At 43.8% G+C, this 15,735-nt stretch overlaps 1 protein-coding gene across 1 annotated transcript in view; it reads right to left on the bottom strand.

The window, feature by feature from the left end:
* The window catches only part of LOC124595037 (facilitated trehalose transporter Tret1-like), a 326,026-nt gene that overhangs the window by 141,440 nt on the left and 168,851 nt on the right, over positions 1-15,735 (bottom strand). Inside the window, exon 2 of the mRNA XM_047133599.1 lies at positions 10,560-10,728. Coding sequence (XP_046989555.1) covers positions 10,560-10,728 — 169 coding nt within the window. The remainder of the gene's footprint in view (positions 1-10,559; positions 10,729-15,735) is intronic.

Raw genomic sequence — 15,735 nt, 5'->3', positions numbered from 1 at the left:
ACGAGGCAGAGAAAATCCCTGACGCCACCGGGAATCGAACCCGGGAACCCGGGCGCGGGAAGCGAGAACGCTACCGCACGACCACGAGCTGCGGACACAACTAGAAGTGGTAGTCTGGGTTGTTGTAGAGAATTCTGTAAAAAACTGGGAATTTTTACTACACCGAGTACATCTACCAATGTCTTGCACGTGTCAGGGAAGATAATACGAGTACTAAACATTTCACGAATAGTTCTATGCTTAACCATGGAACGACAGTCGGTTTGAAATCACATTCACGAAGGAAAAACGAACAAAAACTCATAACATTTTCTTCCTGGGAATAAAATTACGTAACAGTTTGTCCAAGAAAATGAAAAAATTAACAAAATACATAGCTTCAAAAAGGCTGCTAAAATGTCCACCACAAATATTGCATACTACACAATCAGAGGATTCAGTGTAGCGGTTGACGATCTCGCCTTGTCACATTAAAATACATATTACAAAGTTTATTGCATGATGAGTAACTATAACATTCTTTAGAGATTCATTTCTTGTCACTACTAACAGTTATGGTCTTTTACCTGGGAATACAATGTTGTTCCCACCAGCAAAAATATTTTTTCACAACGTCTAACACTGTCTTCCAGACAGTGATGTATGTCAGAAACAATAACGGGAAGGAGACGCTGCCTAGAAAGACTCTTACGTTAACATACTTGGGAACTGATAAATGTTTAACTAAAATTTTTGCCTCTTTTAGGACCTGTGGTAATTTTGCCCCTTATTTTTCAGATATGATTGGAGCCAGTCACTGGCATTTCCTTTAAGTCATTCTGAGTTTTTTAGTAGATATTTTCGGTCATGTGTAGCAGTGGCCTGCGCTAGATCTACAAATACACTCCTGGAAATTGAAATAAGAACACCGTGAATTCATTGTCCCAGGAAGGGGAAACTTTATTGACACATTCCTGGGGTCAGATACATCACATGATCACACTGACAGAACCACAGGCACATAGACACAGGCAACAGAGCATGCACAATGTCGGCACTAGTACAGTGTATATCCACCTTTCGCAGCAATGCAGGCTGCTATTCTCCCATGGAGACGATCGTAGAGATGCTGGATGTAGTCCTGTGGAACGGCTTGCTATGCCATTTCCACCTGGCGCCTCAGTTGGACCAGCGTTCGTGCTGGACGTGCAGACCGCGTGAGACGACGCTTCATCCAGTCCCAAACATGCTCAATGGGGGATAGATCCGGAGATCTTGCTGGCCAGGGTAGTTGACTTACACCTTCTAGAGCACGTTGGGTGGCACGGGATACATGCGGACGTGCATTGTCCTGTTGGAACAGCAAGTTCCCTTGCCGGTCTACAAATGGTAGAACGATGGGTTCGATGACGGTTTGGATGTACCGTGCACTATTCAGTGTCCCCTCGACGATCATCAGTGGTGTACGGCCAGTGTAGGAGATCACTCCCCACACCATGATGCCGGGTGTTGGCCCTGTGTGCCTCGGTCGTATGCAGTCCTGATTGTGGCGCTCACCTGCACGGCGCCAAACACGCATACGACCATCATTGGCACCAAGGCAGAAGCGACTCTCATCGCTGAAGACGACACGTCTCCATTCGTCCCTCCATTCACGCCTGTCGCGACACCACTGGAGGCGGGCTGCACGATGCTGGGGCGTGAGCGGAAGACGGCCTAACGGTGTGCGGGACCGTAGCCCAGCTTCATGGAGACGGTTGCGAATGGTCCTCGCCGATACCCCAGGAGCAGCAGTGTCCCTAATTTGCTGGGAAGTGGCGGTGCGGTCCCCTACGGCACTGCGTAGGATCCTACGGTCTTGGCGTGCATCCGTGCGTCGCTGCGGTCCGGTCCCAGGTCGACGGGCACGTGCACCTTCCGCCGACCACTGGCGACAACATCGATGTACTGTGGAGACCTCACGCCCCACGTGTTGAGCAATTCGGCGGTACGTCCACCCGGCCTCCCGCATGCCCACTATACGCCCTCGCTCAAAGTCCGTCAACTGCACATACGGTTCACGTCCACGCTGTCGCGACATGCTACCAGTGTTAAAGACTGCGATGGAGCTCCGTATGCCACGGCAAACTGGCTGACACTGACGGTGGTGGTGCACAAATGCTGCACAGCTAGCGCCATTCGACGGCCAACACCGCGGTTCCTGGTGTGTCCGCTGTGCCGTGCGTGTGATCATTGCTTGTACAGCCCTCTCGCAGTGTCCGGAGCAAGTATGGTGGGTCTGACACACCGGTGTCAATGTGTTCTTTTTTCCATTTCCAGGCGTGTATATCTGTGACACAGGTATTGTCGTCTAGTGGATCAAGGATCAGGTTTATGGACTATACTATAGCTGAGGGGCTGAATCTGTACTTCTACTACTACGGAAACTGAACTATGCTTCACTGAAGATGTTACATTTACTGCAGTAATTCATTATTCTGTCTTTCACAGCAACTCTAATATTTTTGAGAACGATCACAATAGAAAAATGAGCTTTGTATCATTTACATCAAATGATGGGTACCTACTATTTCGTAATGTTGGAGAATACCGTGGCAGCTCATATATATATATTGTAATATACAGTCACCACCATAAGCACACTATTAAGTTCAGTGCATACATAACGAAAAATTTACACAACACTAATGATTCACCTTGAGTTGCTTATGAAAAGATCTCGTCCGTCCCGGCGGACGGCCGGATATTTAACTAAAGGATCGAAGTGCGGCTTATACATGGTGGTGCTTAGAACAAATGAGTAGAAAGCAATTGCCAAGCAATTTCGAAGATGATCAGGCTGCAAGCCAGGGCAGAAGACACGTCCGGCAAGGCGACAAACCCCATTGGCCTCACATATCAGACCATTTCTGTATCAGCAAATAATTCACGCGGCAGACAAATTCAACTCGTGATTCACCTTTTGCAAGACCATGCAAGGCTTACTAACTACACGACTCTTCGTAACCTAACTGAAAACCAAACTGAGACATTTACCGAATAAAAGAACAATTAAAATTATACTGACTTAACAAAAGCTCGGCCTTTCATATTAAAGAAAGTCTAAAACCAAAACTGGGCGAAGAGCACACTAACTAAAATACTACACCAAATTAACACTGCCTGGAACCTTTAAAACAAGCAGTAGAATTATATTCCCTTTTGCATTTACCGAAACAATAAGACTCCGCTCCGCGGAAATAGCACGTCAGAGCCTTAGACTTCGTAACTTCAGTACAACACTCTCTTATTCAGAACCGTCCTTAACTGATCTCCGGCAGATACAACATGCCACCATAAATTTCACAAATCTTCACAGGTTAACAGCAGAATATGAATCACACGTAACTTCATGTTTCCAGTTGGCTCCCTTATGCTGGTTATTATGGGTATGGATAACCCAAGCATCCACACACCCAATATTTATCATGTGTGGTTTCTTACTGACTCCACTGATAGTGAGGTGATCGTGAGCAGCTGACAGCAGGACAACCATTTTATTTTGTTTTGCTTTGTATGAAACTAGTGTTTTTTTCTTTATCAAAACAAAACAAAGACGTACCTATATTTCTATATTTCTGTTTTTCGTGGACGATAGTTCAGGTTTGTTGCAGCGAATAAGGCCAACCAGTTTGGGTTTATCCTTCAAAAGATCGTCTGCCAGTTTCAATGAGGTAAACCAGTTGTCTATGGTGATGTTTCTGTTTGACCCTTCAAGAGTCTTGGTCCTTTCCTTTACATAAAATTCCCCGAGAGGCATTTCATTTGCCTCTGTGTTTTCCATAGTAAGGAGACCTGTCGACCATGTACTTTGTTTTTGTATTACAGGCTATTACTATTTTGATCCTAAATTTATTTGGTTGGGACGTATATGCGGAAAGGAAGTCGTCCACGAAAACCCAGCAGTTGGTCATCTAGGGCAACAAATAGGGCCGCGCGGGATTAGCCGAGCAGTCTGCCGGCACGGTAGCTCAACGTGTTAGGTCAGAGGGCTGCGTGCTCTCTGTAATAAAAAAACTAAGTTAAAGAATCAACGATCAACTTGAACGGATGTCTTATGACGTCCGCCCAGACCAAAAACGCAACGGACTATATCGAAAAAAAAAAGAAAAAAAGCGGTCTAAGGCACTGCAGTCATGGACCGTGCGGCTGGTCCTGGATAGAGGATAGGGTTCGAGTCCTGCCTCGGGCATGGGTGTATGTGTGTGTCCTTAGAATAATTTAGGTTAAGTAGTGTGTAAGCTTAGGGACTGATGACCCCAGCAGTTAAGTCCCCTAAGATTTCACACCCATTTGAACATTTTTTTAACAACAAATGGGCGTGGCTTATAGCAAGTTGTGCAGTTATGAACAAGCTGTTCGCCAAATTTCGCGTATTGATACGAAATAATCGTTTTCTCTTCTAGCTTGACGAGTTTCTTTGTTATCAAATCTCAAGCATGAGCCTAAAAATTAAAACCTTTCGGAACTCATTGTGGCTTCCTATAGAGAACCACGTAAATCAGTATTGAACATTTCTCTTACAGACAGATGATTGTTTAACAACGCTGCTGTTATCTGTCATTGCGAAGATTCCAAGAAGGGCTTGTATCTGTGCTACGCAGGTTTGGTTTTCTGCGTATGTTGTTGTTTTGTGTCTTGATTCCTCCTGTTTATTTCTTCATTGGTATGTGCCGCTATAGGGTTTACCATCTTAGCCGTGGAAAACAGAAAATGTCTCCTGAGGAGTGTTCGCTGCCTTAATCTGTCCAATGTGTCCCTGAATGAAGTGGATAATGTTTTTATTTGGCGTGTGACAACTTGGACGACTGCAGATATTGCGTACTCCAATGGTAATTGTTCTTACCTTTTAGAACCTTTCTTGGTGGCAACACAATATTTTTATTTCTTCATGGTGACGAAATCCTATCATCTTCTTCACTTACAGATGTGGATCCGTTAGAGTTTTCAGATTCAAGCTGCTTCTGCTTCCGTCCACTTTGTCCAAGCACGAGATTGTCTCTGGAACTGCTTCGATTCATGTCAGTATTTGACCCTGGGATATCTTCACGATCTAAATCAGTCATTATTATTTCATCAATCTCTACATTATCAATTTCTTTGCTGGAACCAGAATCACTGCCAGATCCGTTTTCATCTATTTCTTCTACAAACATGTTCGTAAGCTCTTCTTCAGTACACGCAGAATACTTATCTAAAATAATTTAAAATAAAAATTCAAATATAGATGTATGCACTTTATACTATCGTATGTACTTGTTCAGCCAATATTATTGAATGCAATAGTTCCTGCTGTTGCACTTACTTTATGTAATTCTGTATGCGTAGACACGGACTCTCGTAAAATTTTTGACAGAGCAGTCAGTACCGTTGAATCAAACAAACGATTTCCAACAATGCATTCTCTCCGAAGGAAAGATAGAAAGCTATAATCTAGTATAACACTGTGGTGCGAAAAAAGTAACAAATTAAGCAATGTTACCAACCGTACGTCGTCAAAATGACGAGGCTTTGTGATGTAGGATTAATGCAAGAGACTCAGTAATTAGTGTAAAGAGCAGGAGGTAAACAGACGCGCGACTGCTCTTAATGGCCTCTCCTCCGCGACTAGCAATGAGAGAAGCATTCAACGAATTCGAACATAAAACATTGGCAAACAATCTAAACAAGAACCCTAAAAAGTTTTGGTCATATGTAAAATCGGTAAGCGGATCTAAATCCCCTATTCAGTCACTCGTTGACCACGATGGCACCGAAACAGAGGACGACCGAAGAAAGGCAGAAATACTGAATTCAGTGTTCCGAAACTGTTTCACTGCGGAAAATCGTAACACGGTCCCTGACTTCAGCCGTCGCACGGACGCCAAAATGGAAAATATTGAAATAAACGATATCGGAATTGAAAAAACAACTGCTATCACTTAGTAGCGGAAAAGCATCCGGACCAGACGAGATACCCTTAAGATTCTACAGTGATTATGCTAAAGAACTTGCCCCCTTTCTATCAGCAATTTATCGTAGATCGCTGGAAGAACGTAAAGTACCTAGCGACTGGAAGAAAGCGCAGGTCGTTCCCATTTTCAAGAAGGGTCATAAATCAGATGCGAATAATTATAGGCCTATTTCGCTTACGTCAATCTGTTGTAGAATAATGGAACATGTTTTGTGTTCTCGTATTATGACGTTCTTAGATAATACAAATCTCCTTCATCATAACCAACATGGATTCCGCAAACAGAGATCATGTGAAACTCAGCTCGCCCTATTTGCCCAAGAAATTCACAGTGCCGTAGACACTGGCGAGCAGATTGATGCCGTATTCCTGGACTTCAGGAAGGCATTTGATACGGTTCCGCACTTACGTTTAGTGAAAAAAATACGAGCTTACGGAATATCGGACCAGGTTGTGATTGGATTCAGGATTTCCTAGAAGAAAGAACACAACATGTCATTCTTAACGGTTCAAAATCTGCAGATGTAGAGGTAATTTCGGGAGTACCGCAGGGAAGCGTGATAGGACCTTTATTGTTTACAATATACATAAATGACTTAGTTGACAACATCGGTAGCTCCGTGAGGCTATTTGCAGATGACACGGTTGTCTACAAGAAAGTAGCAACATCAGAAGACTCGTACGTACTCCAGGAGGACCTGCAGAGGATTAATGCATGGTGCGACAGCTGGCAGCTTTCCCTAAACGTAGATAAATGTAATATAATGCGCATACATAGGGGCAGAAATCCATTCCAGTACGATTATGCCATAGGTGGTAAATCATTGGAAGCGGTAACGACCGTAAAATACTTAGGAGTTACTATCCGGAGCGATCTGAAGTGGAATGATCACATAAAACAAATAGTGGGAAAAGCAGGCGCCAGGTTGAGATTCATAGGAAGAATTCTAAGAAAATGTGACTCATCGACGAAAGAAGTAGCTTACAAAACGCTTGTTCGTCCGATTCTTGAGTATTGCTCATCAGTATGGGACCCTTACCAGGTTGGATTAATAGAAGAGATAGACATGATCCAGCGAAAAGCAGCGCGATTCGTCATGGGGACATTTAGTCAGCGCGAGAGCGTTACGGAGATGCTGAACAAGCTCCAGTGGCGGACACTTCAAGAAAGGCGTTACGCAATACGGAGAGGTTTATTATCGAAATTACGAGAGAGCACATTCCGGGAAGAGATGGGCAACATATTACTACCGCCCACATATATCTCGCGTAATGATCACAACGACAAGATCCGAGAAATTAGAGCAAATACGGAGACTTACAAGCAGTCATTCTTCCCACGCACAATTCGTGAATGGAACAGGGAAGGGGGGATCAGATAGTGGTACAATAAGTACCCTCCGCCACACACCGTAAGGTGGCTCGCGGAGTATAGATGTAGATGTAGCTTGCCAGCTCTAACCTCCAACCTGCAACATAAGGCAGGCATTTGCTGCCTTGTCTTTCGGCAATCAGCGCTGCCACAAATTTTGTTCGACTATATAATTATTTTTAAAATGCTGTTTGTTATATTAATTCATGATCCAGTCACATAGTTTTTCTAATTTTGGTGAAGGACAAGCGTCAGAAATTTAAAGACTTGGTCTTTGATAATTCCATTTCGTATTTTGTATTATTTTTTATAAGGACAAAGGTCCGAATTAAAATGTTATATTGTTATTGCGATTATGTAATTCTGTAATAATGAAATGTGTTTTTTCTGAAATTTAAATTGTTTACCAACCACGAGTTTGTCAGTCAGCAAAGATCCCTAGCTTCTTACCTCCTTTGAGTAGCTGTGCTTAAATTGCATTTTGGTTTCTCTAGCACGTAATTTGAGCAGGAATACAGCTCAGAGAATATAATAATCCCACTCCCGAAGAAATCATGTGTTGACAGGTGTGAAAATTACCGAACTATCAGTTTAATACATCACGGCTACAAAATGCTACCACGAATTCGGTACAGACGAATGGAAAAACTGGTACAAGCCGACCTCTGCGAAGATCAGTTTGGATTCTGTAAAAATTTTGGAACACGCGAGGCAATACCGACCCTACGACTTATCTTAGAAGACAGATTAAGGAAAGAGAAACCTAAGTTTCTTGCATTTGTAGACTTAGAAAAAGCTTTTGAAACTGTTGATTGAATTCTCTCTTTCAAATTATCTAGGTGACAGTAGTCAAATACAGGGAGCGAAAGGCTGTTTAAGGTTTGTATAGAAAACAGATGTCAGACAGAAGAGTCACGGGGCATGAAAGGGAAGCGATGGTTGGGAAGGGAATAAGACAAATGGTTCAAATGGCTCTGAGCACTATGGGACTTAACATCTGTGGTCATCAGTCCCCTAGAACGTAGAACTACTTAAACCTAACTAAGGACATCACACACATCCATGCCCGAGGCAGGATTCGAACCTGCGACCGTAGCGGTCACGCGGTTCCAGACTGAAGCGCTTAGAACCGCACGGCCACACCGGCCGGCGGGAGTAAGACAGTGTTGTAGTCTATCCCCAATGTTATTCAATCTGTATACCGAGCAAGCAGTGAGGGAAACAATAGAAAAATTTGGAGTAGGAATTATAATCCATGTAGAAGAAATAAAAACTTTGAGATTTGCCGAAGACATTGTAATTCTGTCAGAGACAGCAAAGGACCTGGAAGAGCAGTTGAACGGAATGGACAGTGTCTTGAAAGGAGGATATAAGATGAACATCAACAAAAGCAAAACGAGGATAATGGAATGTAGTCGAATTAAATGAGGTGATGCTGTGGGAAGTAGATTAGGAAATGAGACACTTGAAATGGTAGATGAGTTTTGCTATTTGGGAGCAAAATAACGGATGATGGTCGAAGTAGAGAGGATATAAAACGTAGACAGATAATGGCAAGGAAAGCGTTTCTGAAGAAGAGAAATTTGTTATCATCGAGTGTAGATTTGTATCAGGAAGTCGCTTCTGAAAGTATTTGTATGGAGTGTAGCCATGTATGGAAGTGAAATGTGGACGATAAATAGTTTAGACAAGACGAGAATAGAAGATGTCGAAATGTGGTGCTACAGAAGAATGCTGAAGATTGTATGGGTAGATACGTAAGTAATAAGAAGGTACCGAATAGAAGAGGAATTTGTGGCACAACTTGATTAGAAGAAGGGATCGGTTGATAGGACGAGTTCTGAGGCATCAAGGGATTACCAATTTAGTATTGGAGGGAAGCGTGGAGGGTAAAAACCGTAGAGGGAGACCAAGGGATGAATACACTAAGCAGATTCAGAAGGGTGTAGATTGCAGTAGTTACACAGAGATGAAGAAGCTTGCACAAGTGAGAATAGCATGGTGAGCTGCATCAAACCAGTTTCTGGACTGAAGACCATAACAACAACAACATGAATGGCTGCACCAGAATACTGACATGTGCACAACTCAGCTACTGTATTAGGTGGCTATACATTCTTCTTTTTATGTAACCGTGCTGCTGCATTGGATACAGAAAGAATGATTAAATAGTTATGTACATAAGGTGTTTTCCTTTTATTTTAAAATTGTTAATGAGCTGCTCTGAAATACAAGTATATGCACAATTCACTGTCAGAAATTCACGTTTTTTAACCTCTAAGGTGCCTTTTCTAAATCAATAATTTTTATCACTAGCAAAAGACGCACAATAACCTACACTGCCCTTGCTCTGAGGCTGTCAAAAGACGTCTGTACTCTTCATCTACACCAGCCATGTAAATGAACAGTTCTCCACCGGAAGATGATGGAGTGAACCGTCGATACGCTTAGTGGCAAAATAAACAAGCGACTGTGTTACGTTTGCCACAGACGGCCCCTGCCATGCAGACTACACTCAAGACACCCCTATGTACCATATAACATACACAAGCACTTGCAGGCGCAACCAAGAGGAAAATAATTCTTCAAAACAAACAGAACTTGCTAGAGACTAATGCGAACCTTTTTTTGCAGAGGTCGCCTCACAGATACAGTGAAAGTTGGAGTACTCCGCCTGCCTCCGCCGGCTTTATAAGACCAGCGCAGCAGCAGTTACAGCCAGTTCCTCGCCGAGCTAGGACCAGCTCCGACGGACCTCACCGACGCTCTTGATGAATGGTCGTCTACAAGTTATTTGTTTTTGTGTGTATATAGTGATTGTCCGAGAATTGTAGTTCAGTTTTAATAAACGACATTATACTGAGTGATCTACAATACTGAGTATTCTCCAGACTGACTTTCAGAAAGTGTTTTATTTGTATTGATCATCAGTCGTAGCCCTCATGGCTCAGAGCACTATGGGACTTAATTTCTGAGGTCATCAGTCCCCTAGAACTTAGAACTACTTAAACCTAACTAACCTAAGGACATAACACACACCCATGCCCGAGGCAGGATTCGAACCTGTGACCGTAGCGGTAGCGCCTAGAACCGCTCGGCCACCTCGGCCAGTGCAGCCCTCATAATGCTGTCCCTTATGGACGAAATGTTCATAGTAATTTGGCGAAAATTGTTTGGAGAAAATCTTATGTGGAAAGTAAGGATCGTCGGTTGTACCTGAGGAAGGGCAGTCCTGAAGACGCTGATGTGCCGTGCGGGCTCCGGCGGCGGGGGGCTGAGGGTGGCGACGGCGGCCGTGTTGGCCCAGGAGACACGCCGGCCGCCGCAGTGCTGCGAAGACGGCGGCGGCGTCGCCGGAGGCGCCTCACAGTCCGCCTCGTCCTTGCTGCAAACACAGGGGACACGTCCAGTCACTGTGCCTGGGGCAAAGCTACAGTTACCACATCGAAACATAAAGTTGTTCGTTTGCTGGTACAGGCTGGAATCCCCGCGCTGCAGTAATGTAACACTCCGCAAAAGGGGCCAAAACAAAATGGAATGGCCCACTGATAAAGTGGAGTACCGTGAATTTGAACGGCAACATCGCTACTACAGTCCATTGTGAGCTCGCGGACATGTACGTCAAAAAAATTCTTCATCATATTACGCTGTGGTTACATGGTGCAGACACTTCCACTGTGGTCAGACCAGTCTGATATACGATGAAAGAAACGTCAGACCATCTGTTTGTGAAGAACCGGGAATCGCAATAGGAGGCACTTGTGCTCGAAATTTACTGGATCACCATACAAGTATAAGGGAAAATGTGAAAATCAGTGAAGGATTGACTCTCAAGTTCTTCTACGATATTTTGAACACGAACGACGTCGCCACACACTAGGTTCAGCGACTGATCACACACGTTCAGGAACTCCACGGAACCAATGTAGCAGTGGCAGCGTTTCAACTGTGTCAGGCCGATCCATAAAAATTTCTTTAGGAACCTAATCAATATGGACAAGTGCTGAATTTACAACTATTACCCAGAGACAAAGGAGCAGAGCATGTGTATTCGCCTCAATCGAGAACAGGAAAGACCCAAACTACATCCGGCAAGGTGAAGCTGAGTATTTTATCGACTGCCCTGGTGTGGTGCTAGCAGAGTATGCTCGTAAGGGGCCAACACTTCCAGCAGCTTCCTACCTAAACCCCTTGACGGAGTTACGGGAGGCAGTCAAGACGTAACGCCGCGAAAAGCTGTCGATGAGGGCGTTTTCCTCGAACACACCGTCTAGGCTCGTTCTGCACAGGACACAGCCACACATGTGGTTTCTTTGTCTATAAAATTTAGCCTCGTACTCCCTGTTGTTCTGACGCGGCACCCAATCAGTGTCTTCTCTCTCTCTCTCTCTGTGTTCAGATGAGGAACCCACTGCCTGCGAGGGATGTAAAGAACGACGACGAGGCTATTTTTCTGGTGGCTGTTTCCTGAACACCCAAAATGCATGTCTCTGCCAAGTCAGCCATCGTTGGAAAACGTGTGTCGCATCGATCTGAGTATATGGAGAGAAGGACTAGCTCCATCACCAGGTTTGAGGTCACCGATTAATTTTTTTTGGGGTGATAACTAAAGGCTTATGTCACCCCTCGCGCAGCAGAATAAATGACGTTTGTCACACGTGGCGGAATATGGTCATTCCACTCGTCGCGTCGGCCCTACACTAACAAGGGAAACACGCATCCACAGGGTCATAAATTTTACTTACATTTCGCACGGCTGTAGCGCTCTGCACTTCTGAAGCAATTACCAGAAATCGTTCATAGTTTTACGAACCTGATGAATACCAAAGGTGGCCGTCAGCCACCGAGCAACAGCGTTAGTGCAACTGGCTAAGGCAGTAGACGAGAACTCTGTACTTACCGCAATTGGAGCTCTATTTTTGTAGCCTTCCATAAACACCTGTATCGCTATAACGAATCGCATTTGTTCGAGAAAGAACAACAACAGTGGTGACTTGTAATTGGAAACCATCGAGGTCAGGAAATTCACTGAAAACGGGATGGAAAACTGGGAAACACAGCTATTTATCGGAGAAGAAAGTTACAGGCTAGCTTATATTAAGAGAATCATTTTGCCCCGCCTTCCCTGCTGCTCATCATTGCCTTTATTCCATTATCAACCACCTTAAAGAAAATAAACAAGAATTATCACCAAGCCTGAAATTCTAAAAAATACCCCATCTGATGCACATGGATGACATGAAGCTCTGCGGAAAATAGGAAACAGAAATCCAGTCTCTGACGAATATCGCTCGAATCGTCAGCAATGACATCAGCGTGAAATTTGGCTTAGGCACACAGAAGGCAAAATCCCAGAATATGAAGACATCGAAATGCCAAACAGACAAACCATCAACTGCCACCAGCTAGAAGCCTACAAATAGCTAGGCATTTTGCACCGGAACACTGTTAAGCACGGCCATATAAAACATGTGGTCAGCAAACGGTACATCCAAAGAGTCACAAATATTTTGAAAAGAAAACTGAACGCCGGGAACGGCAGCAAGGCACTTAGTACTTGAGTCATATCCGTCATCAGATACACTGCACCTACTGTGAACTGGACGCAAGTAGAGTTGCATAATCTCCACCCTCGCAGTGTTGTCGACGGGCTGCATTTGTCCAGAAAAACAAGCGGCAGAGATCTCTCGAAAATGAGGCAGACAGTGGAAGAACAGAAACATACATTGTCAGATTGTATAAAAGATTGAAGTCAACAAAAGAAGGCTTCTCAGTGTACTGTAAACCAAGAAAGAATATTGGGAAGGTATACTCCACTATCGGACAGATAACCTGCGCAATAAAGCACTGCATCGGTAGTTTTTGGAGAAGATTGAAGATAAAGTAAATAGAGAAAAAGATCTGGCCTTCCAATGGAACCCTAAAGGACGATTGATTTTTGTTACAGAGGAACAAGAACTAATGTCTTCAAAGCCAAAATCAAGAAATGAGCAAAACATTCTGCTATGAAAATGCTGAAGCAATACAGAATATCATGAGCTGTTGCAAAAAGATCGCTCACAGTGATTACAAGCAGAGGCACAATGATGTGCACAAATTATTCTTTGGAACTTATGCTAAAATTGACACTTTCCAGTGGCAAGGAACAAGCCACAGCGAATTGTCGAAAACTAACGTGACTGTTTACTATGGAACTTCCGACTTTAGACAGATCGGATGCTAGAACACAATACACGAGACATCACAATCCTGGAGAAAAGAATGTGTGGATCGTTGACACTGCCATCTCAGATAATAGCAGAATCGACGAAAGACTTGAAAACTTCGTCATACACGAGGATTTTAAAACCAAACTAAAAAAAAAAAAGAATGGCTCCAAGCACTTTGGTACTTAAGATCTGAGATCATCAGTCCCCTAGACTTAGAACTACGAGTACTTAGACTTAAGTAACCCAAGGACATCACACACATCCATGCCCGAGGCAGGAATCGAGCCTGCGACGGCAGCAGCAGCAGCAGCAGCACCTAGAGCCGCTCGACCACAGCGGCCGGCGAAACCGAACTACAGCGACTCTGGCTGACAGCACTTTCCGCCACACTCCAAGAGAAAACTGTCAAAAGATCTTAGTGGGCACTTGAAAACGTTTGGGATTGGTAACACATCCATCTGCTAACTACAAAATCCCCTTTACTGGGATCTGCACGAATTATCCGCCAACACACCACGCAGCCCTTTACGCTTGGGAAGCGTCCAACTAATGATAAAATACGAAATCTGACAGAGAACGATTCGCTGTGTTGTCTGTTATACTGATCATAATGATAATCATAGTGTCACAGTTGTGGCGAGAATCAGTATAGGTTTATTAAAACATTCATTCGCGTACTAAATAACGTGTTGTAGTGAAGTCGTTTCACTTTCAATTCTTCGTTAACATGAGACGATATTTCTCTCTGACCCTGCAATAATGTAGGAGCACTGTTCAGTGACACCAGGAAATTTTTGACTTGATTATAGAGAGTTACGGCCCAAGACAAACCCAACGGTGTCCCGATTCCTTATTATACGTCGCCAGGAATGTGGCACTTCTCTTATTTTTTGTAGGTTGATGGCATATTCCTCAACTTTCGAAAGGCATTCGACTCAGTTCCGCACTGTCGCTTGCTCCAAAAAGTGCGCGCTTACGGTCTATCCGATGACAAATGCGGTTGGATAGAATGTTTTATAACAGACAGAGAGCAGTATGTCGTCCTGAATGGGGAGACTTCAAGAGAAACAAGCGTAACATCAGGTGTGCCCCAGGGCAGCGTAATAGGTCCGCTGCTTTTTACAATTTGCGTAAACGATCTGGTTGATGTTATTGACAGCGGCGTTAGACTGTTTGCAGGTGATGCTGTAGTCTACAGGAAAGCAGTATCACACGAAAGTTGTAAACAAATCAACGAGGATTTGCAGAAAATAAATACGTGGTGTAATGACTGGCAGTTATCTCTCAATATTAGCAAGTGTAACCTACTGCGTATAACAAAGCGAAAATCCCCATTAATATACGAGTACAAAATAAACACCCAGTCTTTGGAAGCGGTAACATCCTTCAATTATCTGGGTGTGACTGTTAGAAGTGATCTCAGATGGAACGATCAGATTACACAAGTAACGGGTAAGGCGAACTTTAGATTGTAGTTTATTGGTAGAATCCTGAAGTGGTGCAGTCCTTCAACAAAGGAAATTGCTTACAATATTTTAGTTCGTCCAGTCTTAGAGTATTGTTCACCTGTATGCGACCCTTACCGGTTGGGTCTGATTCAAGAGATTGAGAAGGTCCAAAGAATAGCGGCAAGATTCGTGACTGGTACATTTAGCCATCGCGGGAGAGTTACAAATCTCATAGAAAGTTTGAAGTGGGGCACACTTGCAGACAGACGACGCGCTAAACGGAAGGGGCTGCTCACTAAATTCTCAAAACCGATCTTCGCCGAGGATGTAGACATATATTATCACCACCAACTTTCAGATCGTGCAATGATCTAGAGATCTTACTGAGGCGTTCAAACAGTCCTTTTTCCCTCGCGTGATCCGCGAGTGGAACAGAGGGGGGAAATATGACTTCGGCGCGATTAGTGCCCTCCGCCACACACCGCTTGGTGGATAGCGGAGTATATATGTAGATTTAGATTAGTTGTAGCGATACGAGATAGAAGAAAGGAAGATATCAGCAACAATACAGTACTGTAGCGTTATCTCCTGTTCACCCAGTAATCAATAACATATACTTGTGATTATGAAGACAAAAATTCTACAAATTCAAGTAAATTTACTCCAATAAGGCCTCCGACAGTTTTTAATCTTTGCAGTCTAAAATAACAGCTGCCGAGCTCAGATATTCGGGAC

This window comes from Schistocerca americana, chromosome 2 (genome assembly GCF_021461395.2).
Source record: "Schistocerca americana isolate TAMUIC-IGC-003095 chromosome 2, iqSchAmer2.1, whole genome shotgun sequence".
NCBI classification, from domain to species: domain Eukaryota; kingdom Metazoa; phylum Arthropoda; class Insecta; order Orthoptera; family Acrididae; genus Schistocerca; species Schistocerca americana.
The sequence above is the reverse complement of the archived record's forward strand: the minus strand, read 5'-3'. Positions and strand labels throughout refer to the sequence as shown.